Source organism: Balaenoptera borealis (genome assembly GCF_965194805.1).
Source record: "Balaenoptera borealis genome assembly, chromosome: 1".
Taxonomy (NCBI): Eukaryota; Metazoa; Chordata; class Mammalia; order Artiodactyla; family Balaenopteridae; genus Balaenoptera; species Balaenoptera borealis.
In genome coordinates, this window is record NC_138860.1 from 78,038,006 (window position 1) to 78,053,552 (window position 15,547).

Here is a 15,547-nt window from a genome sequence, read left to right on the forward strand (position 1 = left end):
AAAAGGAGGATAGAATCAGGGAGACACATTTTGGTAACAGCCAACATGAAATACGAGCAGGGCAGTGCAGATGATAGAAGAGATGAGAAGAGAGTTGGGAGCAGAGCCCAAGAGAAGGAAATGGGGAGGAGAAAGACCTGCCATGCAAACCTAGGAGAGGAGCACTGGGATGGAACAATCATAAAAAAAGAGTATCACCGCCAACCATCAGATGCACCCTGGGTGTCACTGCTGGTGAATTCTTCACACCTGGCTGGTGCCTGCTAGACCCCTATCATGCTCTAGGTGTCCATCTTCTCTGCTTGTTGAGTGTGGAATTTGCTCATCCAAGGCAAATTCAGTATATAGTGTTAACCTGAAGCTATAGTGGAAAGGACTTTGTAATGCAGCCAGAACTAGGTACTAATCTCAGCTCTGCTACTTATATGTTGCATTGCCTGGGCTCTCTGAACCCCAGTTTCATAAGTAACTGTGAAGATAAAAACTCTGTTCCCAGAGTTGTTGCAAAGATGAAATGTGAAGTGCTGGTCTAAACTAGGCATTCAGTAAATGATAGTTGCTCTCCTTCTCTCTTCTTCCATTTCCCTGAACCAAACATCAGGAAGAAGTACTCCATGGTCAAAAGAGAAAACTCACCCAGTGGCTCTGTGAAAGGGTGTGCGGCTAGAGCACCATGAAGAGGAGGCCAAGTCCCTGCATCTGATCCCTGTGGGAGGCACGGGGCTCCACACCCACGCCGTGTGGCTCTCACCCTTCATTCTAGTGGCCACAAGGCAGGAGGGTGTTGTGGGATCAGAGCCCATCATTGTTTTCCCAATTTGTCCTGTTAAGTCTTTCATGTGCTCCCAACACTTCAACCAAAATGATTGGCTCCTATCCCCTGCTGGCCCTGAATCTACTCAATGCTATACCTTTTGCTTGTACTGCTTCCTTCCCTGGAGGTGCCTTCTCTTTGACACCCCCAAACTCCAGTCTCCAAGGGTCCAAATCTTGCCTATCCTTCAGGCCCAGTCCCAATGCCACCTTCCTCTATAAAATCTCCCCTGAGTGAGACAGTCAGGTATGGAGGAAAAAACTCAACTCCTGGTTGTTACTTACTCATAACAACCTGGTAATAAATGGGGATAATAAATGGGGATAATAACATTCCTACAGGGTTGTTTGAGGAATTATATGAGCCAACATTAAAATATCCCCAACAACTTAGCCCAGTGCCTAGCACCTAACAGGTTCTCAATCAATACACGTTCGTTACCTCCTCAGCCCCACCCCCTTGAGCTAGATGTCACCTTTCCCTTTGCAAAGTCCCTCAGCACTTCACAGATCCCTATTCCATGGCACTTATCACTTCTTGCCTGTTATGTGGTCGTCTCCCTTAATAGATTGTAAGGTCCTCAAGGCCAGAATCCACACCTAATTCACCTCCATAATTCAAGTGTCTTGTTTGCAATCTGGCACCCTGTAAATGTTTATTGTATAAATGCATGAAAACACAACTGAGACTGCATGGGTCTTCCTGTGTGGTGGGCAGCATCATTACAGATGAGGACATTTGGTTTGTTTGCCTATCTATTAGTGTCTATAATTAGTCATTGGGGTTTCCGTGGATACAAGGAAAAAGAGAAAACATCATAAGAAAAATCAAGAGAAGACACAAACAAGAAGGGGGGAGTGAGAAGGCCCCAAAGGGAGAGAGGCCCTGGGCCAGAGTGAAGTTCCATCTGTTGTACCCAGGCCAAGAGCTTCCACACATCCTTAGTCCTCCTGGAGGATGGAGTCCGTTCCCAGTGCTCTTAGATTGGCCCCTACACCTGGAGTGATTTGGGGGCCCCCTTCTGCTCATTTATTCACTCATAAACTACTTCTTGAGCACCTACTATGTGTCATACATTGTGTTAATCATATATCAGACTAATCAAAACATATTATGGCTGAATCCTTATTTTAATAAGCTTCTTTGTAGTAGAAGACACATGCTATACCAAGTAGATGTGCCATAAGAGATATAGATGGAGATATATATAATATATATATTCAGAAAAGAGAGGCCTTACTTAAGGCTGTAGGGATCAGAGAAGGCTTCATGGAAGAGGAGTCATTTGAACTGGGCTCTGAAAGATATCATGGCTATGTAGAGACAAGGAGAAAGGGAGGTCAGGAAAAGAGACGAGCATGAACAATCATGTGAAGGCAGGAAAACATGGGTGTATACGACAGGGAGCAGGGGACAGTTGGTTTATCTGAAGTTCGCCATAGGAGAGATGAGGCAGGAAATAAGGCTGGAATGAGGTGTAGAAGCAGACCATGCAACTGTGCCAGACTGAGTCTGGCTTCTCTTTGATAGCTAGTGGACACATTATCTGTCAAACCTAAACCCAAAGGTAGAAGGGATTGAGTTGGGGAAGGATCTAAGATAGTTACAGTATAATGACAAGTGGAGTTTGGAGGCAGGGAGGTTTGGGAGGCCGAAGATCTCGATTTACCAAGTCACATCATCTCTCGGAGCTTCAGTTTCTTCATTCATAAAATAAGGATGGTAACCTTAATACCTTATAGGAATTCCATGAGAATAAAATGTGAAAGTGCTTTGTGAAGTGGTGGATACATGTGCACTGATTTGTGATCAGAGGTGTAACTGAGGAAGAGTGATCCAGTAGCAGTGTAGGAAGGATTTGGGGGGAGAAAGAATAGAGACAGGAGATGTGTAGGAGGCTGATGATTCAGGCAAAAGGTGTGAAGGACCTAAAGTAAGACAATGAAATGAAGGGGAAGAGACACAAATAACAAATCCACAGCTCGTGGCATCCGATGAATATTGAGATGAGGAAGGAGGGGAGTTTGAGATAATCCCTAGATTTTCAAAGGATGATGGCACCGTGAACTATTTAGGAAACCAAAGAGAGGCAGAGGTAGAGAAGAAAGGATTCATTCACACGTGGAGGTGGATGCATTTAGGATTCATGCCCCATAGCATCTTCATTCAGGTTGCTCTTGCCACAGAAAGAACAGATAAAGCTCTTTGCTCAGGGCTGCTTCCCTGCCCACCACCCCCCCCTACCCCAGCCTGACAGGTCAGGAGAAGGTGCATGGCTCTAACCTGCCCCCTCCACCACTGCCCCGCGGAGGGGCTGAAGCATCCTTTCTGGTCACTCAATTTGACAGAGGCCGCCCCTATGCCCACAGCTATTCCCAGACAAGGCTTGTTTTCCTCCTTCATCTTCCAGCAAAGGGGACAGCGAACCCAGAGGGAGCTGGGAGCAGTGCCTTGGGGCTTGCTCTCTCCCACTTTTAGAAAAAAGAATTTGCAAACATCTGCACGTGAGCAGAGCCCGTGAGGCAGACCAAGGCTGCAGCTCTGACTCAGGCCTCTGTCTCTCTAAATCAGGCTTCCAGTCATCTCTTTACTCAGACGTTCTTAACAAACTGCACTTGGTACTGGGGAAACAGGTGACGTTCACAGTCTGTGGCCTTAAATTGAGAACTCACAGATGGCAAACAATGGTAAACAAACCATTGCAAAGCACGATGATGTTTGAAAATAGGAATGTGTACAAACCATGCTTAGAAAACCCATGCTGGGGGCGGGGAGGTAGAGAAGATGAGCTATTTCTTCGAGGGTCAGGGAGGCTTCCAAAGGGGCAACTAACACTTGAGTGAGTTTTGAAAGATAAGCTGGAGGTCATCAGGTGGGCACGGAGCGGGTCCAGTGCAAAAGCGGGTCCAAAGGTAGAAGGGATGAACAGCGAGGTGCTTTGTGGAGCTGGAGTCTAGGATACGTGTGGAAGAGTGGCAAGACCAAAGCCAAGAAGGAGGCAGAGACCAAATCATGAAGGGCCTTGAATGCCATGCTCAGAGCAATGGGGAGCCAGGGATCGGTTTTAGTCACAAGAGGAGTATCTGTACTGCAGAGCAGTCCTGTACTCAAGAAGGGCTCTGATAAATCCATTCATTCTGGAGAACAAATGACTCACGAGCTCTCAGGTAAAGAAAGAAAGCTCTAGGTCAATCTGCAGGCAGGAAGCAGAAGGAGGGAGAGGTATTTGCTGAGGCAACGTGCTGGACGTCACTGTAGGTGTGACTGGCCTTTGTTTTAGGGACTCATTAGTTTAATTTTTAGAGGAGAAAGAAGGTGATTGTGTCTGTTTCTGTCTCTTTTGACCACTCAGAGGCTGCTTTTGTTTTCAGAATTCTTCAGCTACTGTCCCTGGTATCTGGCTGGGACTGTTTTGGGGGAAACAGCACCCTCTAGAGGAGAGAGTATGTGTGTTTCAGGTGGGGCAGCAACAAACTATTTCCAGAACTCTGGCCTGCTCCCTTCCCAGGGGCCCAGGGGGTGGAGTGTGGCTGATTGTTTATCTGCTGCTGACTCTCACTACCCGGGAGAACAAAGCTGCCTGGCTGTGGGAGGTGGCACAGCAGCTGGGAGCAGCAGAGAATAGCTGGAGGAGGCAGATACAAAGGCTGGCAACAGCAGGCACACAGCTGGAGGGGGCAATCACAACGAAGAGGTCTAGCCAGAGGCCACAATCTCCAGTGCCCCCAATCTGTAGCCTTAACGCTGGGCTCTGGAAGCTCCGGGCTCTGTCTTCTCTGTCTCAGCTGTGATCCTCTATACAGGGGACCACAGAGGCACCTCCTGAAAACATGAGACTGTGAGAATGAACCTGGGATACACAGAAGCAGTCGCTACAATTTAAAAGTTCTGGATCAGAAGCCAGAAGACCTGGGTTCTGGTTCCAAAACTACTTGGAGCAAATCTCTCTGAACCTTAGTTTCTAATGATGCCTTTCCTACTTACCTCATGGTGTGGGGGTCAAATTACATGTTTCATAAACTGTAAAATGATATATAATCATAGACTATTATCTTGGGAATGATAAGCAAGACTTTCCTTGGGCCCCAAGAGCTTCCATTTCCCCAGATATACAGAGTCTCTCCTCGGCACAAACAAAGCTAGGGCTTTGATGTGGGATCTCTGGATGTCATGGTAGAAGGGCGGGTGTTGGGGGGTAGAGATGGGGAGGAGGCAGGCATCTTGATCCTCTATGAATGTAGTTGGAAACTTAAAGACAATCTTTAACCTTCCCACCCAAAGCTTTAATCTCCTCTCTAGAATCTCTGCAAAGCACTCCTCCAACCTGTCCTTGAACACCTCTGGGGGCAGGGTACTCTCTACCTTTTGAGGTGCTCTTTCTACATTTGTTACAATGTTCTTCATATCAGTCTGGAATCTTTTTCTCCGTGGTTTGAACTCACTGGTCCTGGTTGTTCCCCTTGGAGCTCAAAGAACAAATCCAAACCTTTGTTCACATGGCAGCCCTTCAAACCAAATATTCTCACATAGCCTTCATAACCCTCAGATCGTCTCTCCTCCCAAGTAAACTTCCCCGTTTCCTTCAAACACGTCTCATATGATTTGGTTCTGAATCCTCTCATGTCCTGATTGTTCCTTGAGACTCAATACTGCAGATGTGGGATCAACAGGGCAGAATCAACTGAATCCTTATTTTATTCTAGATACTTTAATTCAACTAAAGCAGCTTAAGATTGCATTGCTTTTTTTGGCAACCAAAACACGTAGATAACTCACACTGGATTACTTTCTGCTAAAATGCCTAATTTCATTTTCGTGGTTCTGCTTATGAGATCACGTCTTTCCAACGCAGAACTTGCTCAGGTAATTTTTGGACCCAAATGTAATCCAACATTTATCCTTTTTACTCGATTTGGCCCACTCCTCTGGCTCCTTTTGGATCCTAATTCTGCCTCAGACCTTCCATTTGCAGTCCGTCCCAGCTCTGTGTCATCTGCATAACTGATGGCCATGTGTTCTATATTTTTGAATAAAATTAGTGTTAAGAACATCGACTAGGTCAAGGCCAAAGATAATGCTCTGTGGTACATCGCTAGAAAACTGATTCCAGGCTATCATGATCCACTCACCAGTAACACTGATTTTTTATTTTTAAGTCACCTAATTAGAGAAGCATTCTGTTCATTTTTCTCTGTTGTATCCCCAAGGACATAACTTGAGATCTTGTCAAAATCTTGCTTAGATGCACTTTCTCTGTTGCATTTCTCGGATCTGCCAATTTAGTAACCTTGTCATAGAAGGAAATTAAGTTAGCGTGATGTGATGCTACTTGTTCTTAGTAACCCCATGCTGGGTCCTACTGATAACTACCTTTCCCCCACTCTGCCCAAGAATTCACTATCTTAATGTTCCATTCTAGAATCTTGCCTGTGGTTGATACCTTATCTGTTTGTAGTTTGTGAAATGTACTTCATTTTTCTTTTTGAAATTTAAAATTATGCTCACTTATCCACAACTTTCCAGAATCTGTTTTAGAGTCCCCTGTTCCTTAAAATCTCCTATAGAGGTTTCACATCTTTTCGTGAGTTTGAAGGTCAAATGAGAAGGCATGCTAACGTGTAAACTTTGAATGGTACATAGATGCAAGCTTTGTGGTGGTTGTTTCTTTTATTAATATTACTACTATTGAGTACTGAATGGGGCTTTACTTGGGCTCTAAATAAGAATTCTTCAAACTTCAGAATTACAAAGCCTCCCTCTTGCTCCAAAGTAGCCAAGGATATTGGGAAGTGGATGGCATCCAGTTCTGGCCAAGGAGTCTCATGTGTATGGAAGTTCCAAGTGGGTGGTGTCAAATGGGCTCCAGGTTGCCTCTGAATATTCTGGGATTCTTGTCTGTTGGTGATTTCCAATTTAGTGTCCGCTTGGGTGGATATATAAATGGACCCAAATAATTTAGAGTTTCCCAGGGGTAAGGCCATGGGCATATAGGATAAGGGGCAGTGTGAAGGAGAATGATAAAATGCAGTGGTATAGACTTCTCGGAATGGAGAATGTGATGAGCCACTCTGTGTTCTCCAAGAAGAATTAAATTCCCCAGAGGTCACCTGCTCCTTCCCAGAAGGTCTGGCCATCAGATCCAGAGTCCAAGGGCTCAAGTGATTGCAATTCTTTCTCTGATGGAAAAGTACAAGTTATTCCTTGGGCAGGGGTGCCAGGCACTTTGTATTAAGTGAGTTGTCTCCTATTTCAGAGCCTTGTCCCACTTTCTACTATCAGAATAAATAGCAATCCTGAATTTGAACTTGTGCAGAAATAGCCACAAACTAATATACACTCTTAACTCTTCTGCTTCACTCAGTCAAGACAATTTTGCCACCTACAACCTGGCATTTCTCCCAGTCCTTGGGAAAATGTTCCTGTGCTGCCAGGAGGCTTCAGTTTGATGTTTTTCCTCCACCATCGCTTGTTTATTTATTTATTTAATAAATTTATTTATTTATTTATTTATTTTTGGCTGTGTTGGGTCTTCGTTGCTGCACGCGGGCTTTTTCTAGTTGCGGAGAGCAGGACTACTCTTCACTGCAGTGCGCGGGCTTCTCATTGCAGTGGCTTCTCGTTGCGGAGCACAGGCTCTAGGCGCACGGGCTTCAGTAGTTGTGGCACGTGGGCTCAGTAGTTGTGGCTCGCGGGCTCCAGAGCGCAGGCTCAGTAGTTGTGGTGCATGGGCTTAGTTGCTCCGCGGAATGTGGGATCTTCCCAGACCAGGGCTCGAACCCGTGTCCCCTGCATTGGCAGATTCTTAACCACTGTGCCACCAGGGAAGCCCCCACCATCACTTGTTTATTTTTGCTCAGTTTTGTCTGTGCTCTTCCCAACAAGACTTCAGACCCTAACCCAGACCTAATTTCCCCAGAAGATGCAAATAGATGATGACAATAATAATGATAATAACAATGATAATAATAATAGCGAAATGGGCTGGGTGCTTAGAGAACATCTTAAGGGGTAGAAGAATGGGTAGTTTCTGCTATCTTCTGAGCCAGGCGAATATCTTTGTATCACCAGTGAGTACGGACGTGGAGGTAGGGGAGAGAATGGAGAAATTAAGGGCATGTGTGTGTTAAGGGGGACTGGCTTGGAAGGAGTTCAACAGGATAGTCTTTCTTGCTGCTGCCATTCTTGAGGGTGGGGAGGGATCCTATTTCAGAATTAGAGATCTTCACAGAACTGGTTTTGTGGTGAATGCAGACCAGTAGAGCCCTCTTTAGTCTCACTCCCACCTTCAAGGAACTGTGAACTTATTACTCTTTCTTCTCTGCTTCTCCTAAGAATTACAAATGTCAGACTGTACTGCAATTGTTTGCTTACTGAATATGAATCTTTCTCACTATGCTATGAGTTCTTGGCGAGCAAGGATGCTGTCAGATTCATCTTTGACCTTCCAGCATCTTGCACTACAGTGCCTGGCATATAGCAAGTGCTCAGTAAACATTTGCTAATAAGAGGACAAATCAGTGGCACTAAAATGAATGTTTCTTCTTCCTTCCCATTGGGTGGTGGCTGGGAGTTGCTGGATTTTTGCAATACCGCTCATTATGCTGTCTTGCTCTCTGCAGATGACGTCGGTTGCCAAGGTGTATTACAGCCAAACCACTCAGACAGAAAGCCGGCCCCTAATGGGCCCAGGGATACGACGGAGGAGAGTCCTGACAAAAGATGGCCGCAGCAATGTGAGAATGGAGCACATTGCTGACAAGCGCTTCCTCTACCTCAAGGACCTGTGGACAACCTTCATTGACATGCAGTGGCGCTACAAGCTTCTGCTCTTCTCTGCAACCTTTGCAGGCACCTGGTTCCTCTTTGGTGTGGTGTGGTATCTGGTAGCTGTGGCCCATGGGGACCTGCTGGAGCTGGGACCCTCAGCCAACCATACCCCCTGTGTGGTACAGGTGCACACGCTCACCGGGGCCTTCCTCTTCTCCCTTGAGTCCCAGACCACCATTGGCTATGGCTTCCGCTACATCAGTGAGGAGTGCCCACTGGCCATCGTGCTTCTTATTGCCCAGCTGGTGCTCACCACCATCCTGGAAATCTTCATCACGGGTACCTTCCTGGCAAAGATTGCCCGGCCCAAGAAGCGGGCGGAGACCATCCGTTTCAGCCAGCATGCGGTTGTAGCTGCACACAATGGAAAGCCCTGTCTTATGATCCGAGTCGCCAACATGCGTAAGAGCCTCCTCATTGGCTGCCAGGTGACAGGCAAACTGCTTCAGACCCACCAGACAAAGGAGGGCGAGAACATCCGGCTCAACCAGGTCAATGTGACTTTCCAAGTGGACACGGCTTCTGACAGCCCCTTCCTCATCCTACCCCTTACCTTCTACCATGTGGTGGATGAGACCAGTCCCTTGAAAGACCTCCCCCTCCGCAGTGGTGAGGGTGACTTCGAGCTGGTGCTGATCCTAAGTGGGACAGTGGAATCCACCAGTGCCACCTGCCAGGTGCGCACTTCCTACCTGCCGGAGGAGATCCTTTGGGGCTACGAGTTCACACCCGCCATCTCGCTGTCAGCCAGTGGCAAATACATAGCAGACTTTAGCCTTTTTGACCAAGTTGTGAAAGTAGCCTCTCCGAGTGGCCTCCGTGACACCACTGTACGCTACAGAGACCCTGAAAAGCTCAAGTTGGAGGAGTCATTAAGGGAGCAGGATGAGAAGGAGGGCAGTGCCATTAGTGTGCGCATCAGCAATGTCTGATGGCTTCGTTCCCCACCTGCCCATCCCTCTGGTCTCTTTTCCTCTTTTGGCACCCTGGGTGAGGGATATTACCCAGGTTTACTGGAGAGCCCCAGAAGCACCCTTCTCCACTCCCTCTTCTTTAACCCAGAGGCCTGTGGGTAGTCTAGGCCAACTGGACTTCCTCCCGTTGTTCCCTTCACCTCACCGCACTTCCACCCCAAGATGCACACCTGCCTTAAGCCAGGATGGGGGAAGGAGAGGGAAGATTAGGCTGAAGTGGCTTAGAAGGCCTCAGCCATGCCTGGAGACTCACATTAGGAGGACCATGCAGTTGGATGGACAGGCTCCCCCCGCCCACCCACCTCTCACCACCACCACCAGAAAGTTCGGTGCTTTGAGGCTGGAGCCCCCTATCTTTCCACCTAGCAAGCCCCCTAAGGCAAGACTCTCTCTGGGATGGTCCCTTTGGGGTTTGTGCCCTCAGAGATATAGGAATCCAGAATCATTTTATTCTGAAGTCTCTACCAAAACCTGTTGAAAGAAGCCAGGGTTTTTCACGGTGTAGTTAATTTCTGTTGGCAACTCCTGACTATAACCTAGGACCTTGGTCCCCATTGTTCTCCTCTTTCTAGTTTCTCAAGTGGATACTTTCTTAGGATACCCAGTTCCCACATAGATGCCTCTGCTCCCAGAGAACTGGAGTTGACCCGGGAGATATAAAGCATACAGGCACAACCACCACACCTGCTCCTGACCTGAATACTGAACTCTTCATTGTGGGGTGACTAATGCAGAGCTATTGTCTAAAACCTTGAACCTATCCTCCAGGCAGCCCTGGGGGGATCTGTTTCCTTGTGTCCCATGAAAGTAATGACCTTCCCGAATATGTTCCCCTGGAAAAAGTCCAACGCCCAGGCCCCATAGAAAGGTCTGGAAATGGTGTTCCAGATTACACTGTCCCTGGCTTCTCTGATTCTTTCCTGCCCAGCCCACTCTCACCTAAACCCAACTTTGGAAAATGCAAGGGCCTTCCTCTCTTACCACTAAAAGTAGACTCACAGGGCACAGAGTCCCCAGGCAAGTTAAACCAACCAAATGGGATGAGTACATTCTCCGATTTCCAGACTGCTGTATAGAGCTCCTGGGAATTGGCAATGCTTTGTTAAGGTTTGGGCAGAGGCAGAACTCTGTGGCTGGCAGATACTATTCACCCTGTTACCCCTCCCAGTGCCCTTCGGAAAAGTGCCAGCTATTTTGTTAGGCAGTGCTGGGAGGGAAGGAAATTATACCTCCTGATCAAATAACCATGGTCTCCCTCAGCCATTCCTGAGACAGTATAAAATGAATATCAGTCTCATCTCTCCTCTCTTCTGCTATGAAGCCAGTTTCAGGCAAGTTAAAAGGCATACTTTACGAGATCAGACTCAGGCCACTCCTTGTTCCCTAAAGGGGACTGTGGTATGGGGTCAGAAAGGGTGTATGGGCACCAGAACTTTCTCTAAAGCTCCAAATCCCACGAGTGCTTCCTGTTCTCATTTAGGTACCAAGGGACACTCTCCCCCACCCCAAATGGTTTGGCACAGAGTCCCTGTATGAAGCAAGTGGCCGTTTATTTAAGGTGGACCAGCCAGTTGTTATAAGCTACGCATTTATACAGAATGAGTACATGCATCTGTGTGCAGAGCCTCACAGAGAAACCCACAAAATTCGGAGCCTGGAGCCATGGTCACCATTTACTACAACTGCACAAGATCCTCTTATATCGATCTCTCCTTGTACTCAACTAACTATGTCTTGAAGATGAAGACCCTTCATTCTCCACTTACTGTAAACCCCACCATTACTCCCTAGCTCTCAAGAAAACAAGAACCGGAACAACTTGAAAATCTGAGACAGAGAACAGAAGGCAAAGAGCCAGCTTCTGGGCTCTCAACTTTATTCAAATGTTAGACTCACTTGATTTCTTTCAACGTGTGTGTGTGTGTGTGTGTGTGTGTGTGTGTGTGTGTGTGTGTGTGTTTATGCGTGTGTGTGTATCTTCTTATCCATTAGCAAGTTATCCTCCATCAAGTTTCTTCTGCACAGAGCTGCTTCCCTCCTGAGGGAAACACTCTTCCCATTCCCCTGCTGTCTATTCCAAGCCTCCAGAATCCTCAGATTCTTGGATAACAAAATGAGAAGAGAACATTTTCTGACTTAACCTTTTTGATTCTCCTGCACGATTCCACACTTTCCTCTAAATTGCACTTTAAATCATACTCTCCTCTTAATACAACCTGGCTTATTCTCCCATAAGCCCCATCAGAGAGCAATGCCCCTCTCCCTCAACCCTAAGTGATTCTTTAGACTACAGCCCCCCTCTCCTCTGAGCTGAAATCATCTTTCAGGCTATCAGGCAAGCTTTAGAAGCAGCCAGGTCTGATGAGAAATGGGATCCCTGACCACACCAACCATGGACTTGGAATGTCAGGAGAGCACCGGGCACAGATCTTCAGGGAGGAGATTTCAGAGGATGGGCAACACAACTGATGGGGGAGGATACTCAGGGTATGAAGATGAGGAAGGGTGGTGCTGTGGGATCTGGTGAAGTCAATGAAACCCTTGAGTGTTATTTGGGCTAGCAGGGAAGAGGTAGGTGGAGGCTCAGGGAATCAAGCTATGATATATAAATGAAAGGTTTATCTAAGAAAGAGAAACAGATAATATATATATATATGTAGAGAGATGTATATGTATATAGGACCAAATATACTGAATGTACAGAAAGAAAGTATTCAGAGAGCTTAGCATGGGGGCAGATATCTTGCTCTGGTTTGGGGGTAGGACTCCCCAGATTCCCAGACTTACAGCCAGTGATCTTGGTTTCAACATGGAAGTGAGATACCTGACTTAAGGCTTTCAGGTTTGATGACGGGAAAGGGAGGGGTGGAAGCTGCTCTTCAGAAATAAAGAGGCGTCCAGTGAGGCTTCTGACAAACCCTGTGCTGCTGACAGGACCAGGAAGAGGGGAGATAAGAGGAACATGAGGAGGGGAGACACTCCATCTGTGGAAATCTAGGAGAATCTACTACTTAGGCTGTGTGTTCCCATCCCTAGCAGTGTCCTGTGACTGTAGCACTTAAAAAGAAAAAATCCTGTTTCCCTCTCTTAAGGTACACTGTATTTCCCCTTCCTCCACAGCGGTGGGGCAACTGCAGCTCCAGCCCCGGGAGGTGATGGCTATTCAACCAAGAAGCTGAACACTTCAGTGTGTGGGAGGCACTAAAGGGAAGCCTCAATTCTAGAATCTAAGTGCCAGGACTAAAGGGCTGTTGGGCCCAAGATACTCCCAAGGCAGAGGACCAGATTTCTGTATGGTTGCAAGCAGCCCAAAGAGAATGCCCTCTATGCTAGAAGAGTCCCAATCCTGGCATCTGAGCATGGGGGAGGGCGTGGTGCTTTAGCTTTGTACCTCTGTATGAAAATGAGGAGTGGGGGTACCAGCTGCCCTAGGGGACGGGGAGAGGCTTCTGAAATCCCTGCTCTGTGCTTCACCTCATTACCTGCCCAACCTCCTACCCCAACCTGTCAGCTAATAAGACCATCCAGGGATTTCTCTCTGAGGCCTGAGAAGAGAAAGGAAGCCAGTTATACTATTGCTACAAGCCAGGGACACCGCCCCCTCCCAAGGCTGCTACCCTGGTCCTTTACCCTTGCTAGTTAACCTACCTTATTTGTAAAATAACACGCTACCTTTGCTGTAAAGTTAGCCTGGGCTCCAGCTCAGTAATGGCCAACTCTACTGAAGCAGAAATATCTAGGGATGTTTTTTCCATTCATTGCATTAAAGACTAAACCAGGTCAAATGTACCTAGGAAAAAAGACATGTGAGTTTTTTTGGTTTATTTTATTCTTGTCTGTTCAGAACAAGTTACTAAATAAAACGGCTGAATCTCTGTTCTTCACTCTAGCTTCTTTTAGAGATCAAAACTAATCCTAGGGACTTCCCTGGTAGCACAGTGGTTGAGAATCTGCCTGCCAATGCGGGGGACACGGGTTCGATCCCTGGTCTAGGAAGATCCCACATGCCAAGGAGCAGCTAAGCCCGTGCGCCACAACTACTGAGCCTGCACTCTAGAGCCCGTGAGCCACAACTACTGAAGCCCGCACGCCTAGAGCCCGCGCTCCGCAACAAGAGAAGCCACCGCAATGAGGAGCCCGCGCACCGCTATGAACAGTAGCCCCCGCTCGCCGCAAGTAGAGAAGGCCCTCGCGCAGCAATGAAGATCCAACACAGCCAAAGAAAAATAAATAAATAAATAAAAATTAAAAACAAAACAAAACTAATCCTGTTACTAAGGCCTGAACTCACTGACCTACCTTCGGGAAAGGAGGGTGGAATTGAGTTGTGCTGGAACAGCTTCTGACCACACAGCCAGGCCTTTCCCCTTTGGTGCTATCATCCATTCCCCCAACTCCTTTCCCACACCTCCCCTCATTAACTTCAGGGTCCTGTAGCAAATACCTGTTAAACTCAGTTTTTAAAGGATTACAAAAAAAGTTAAGACCTAGACATCTGAAAATTGGCTCAGGTTAATCCAGGAAAGTCAAGTTGCTTTGGAACCCAGGCACTGTCCCTTTCAGCCAGTGATCATGCACCCAACTTCCCTGCCACACTACAGTGCAGGTCATTCCCTATATATCCTCAAGGCTCTATATGCCTATTCATTTAATCACTGGGCATTTCCTGCCCCAGTTCTCAAAGAAGTGGGTTTCTCTTCTATTCTTATCTATCAATAGCCTGAAAAAGGTCTGGCTATCAATATCCAGCCCTGAATTGAAGTAACAGACCCCTATGGTCACTGACTCTTGTTCCCCAGAAATGGAAGGACAGAGGGAGAAAATTGGGTCTCTTACCATCGTCAGTAAATACTTATCTACAACATTTGGGAAACACTGTTTTTTAGGGATGAGTCATAAGACATGAGAGATATATAAGATATATGAAATATACAGTCCCATAACATTTGAAGAAACTTGCCAACTTGTGAAGAAAATAAGATAAAATAACAAGTAGCATACATTAGGGCCAGATATGCCATTAACAACATGTTCTAAACAGTGAGATCTCTGTGGAAAACATTCCCCAGGGATAGGTACTAGGCAAGGGATGGTATCAATCTAAGAGGTCTGGTTAGAACACATTTGACACAGGACTCAAGAAAAATCAACTGAGTTCCTATTACATGAAATGTACCATTCAAGTGACAAAGAAACAGAAGACATGATACATGCCAGCAAGGTACGTACAGTTTTTTTGGCTTTATACCTGCTATTCCTTCTAGGGAATTCTCCATATTGCTTGCCAACTCCCAAGTTAACTCTCAGTATGCCCATCTTAGACCAAACCCTGTTAAAAGCTGTGATTGCATCATGTACCAGTCTTTCATTACACTTGTCACAGATGCAATTTTATATTACTTGTGAATTTATTTGACTAATGTCTGCCTCGCTCACTAGCGTTTAAGTGCCATGTAACTGTAACCGGGATTCCTGTCAGTGTTGGGTCACCAGTACAGCTGGGCACTTAGCACAGCACCTGCACGTATGATGCTCAATAAATGTAGAAGGAAGGAAGGGAAGAAAAGAGGGAGGGAAGGAATTTGCCTACAGTTCACACAGCTAGTATGCAGTGGAGGTGGTATATTGGTTAAAGAACCGTAAAAGGTTTAGATAACATATTTCATAAGGCATGACAAAATTAACTGTTTAAAAAAATAGAACAGACAATAAACACCAATGTTTTGGGGGAGAGATCATTTCCACTACTAGTTAAGATTTAGGAAGAGTCCACAGAGTTCAGGTTTGAGCCTAGCATTGAGAGACAAATAGTATACAAATAAGTGATGAGAAATAGGATTCTTTGTAGGTGGGACAGCATGGGCAAAAGTACCACAGTAAGAAAGCAAAAGGCATATTTAAGAGATTAACCATCTAACCATTAGATTAGAAT

At 46.4% G+C, this 15,547-nt stretch overlaps 2 protein-coding genes across 3 annotated transcripts in view; one reads left to right on the forward strand and one right to left on the reverse strand.

Moving 5' to 3' along the window:
- Positions 1-13,499, forward strand: part of KCNJ10 (potassium inwardly rectifying channel subfamily J member 10) — a 32,365-nt gene extending 18,866 nt beyond the window's left edge. For both annotated transcript variants that reach the window (XM_082406385.1, XM_082406386.1), the window contains one exon: positions 8,434-13,499. In XM_082406385.1, coding sequence (XP_082262511.1) covers positions 8,434-9,573 — 1,140 coding nt within the window. In that variant the 3' untranslated portion in view covers positions 9,574-13,499. The remainder of the gene's footprint in view (positions 1-8,433) is intronic.
- Positions 1-15,547, reverse strand: part of KCNJ9 (potassium inwardly rectifying channel subfamily J member 9) — a 55,909-nt gene that overhangs the window by 35,407 nt on the left and 4,955 nt on the right. The window lies entirely within an intron of this gene.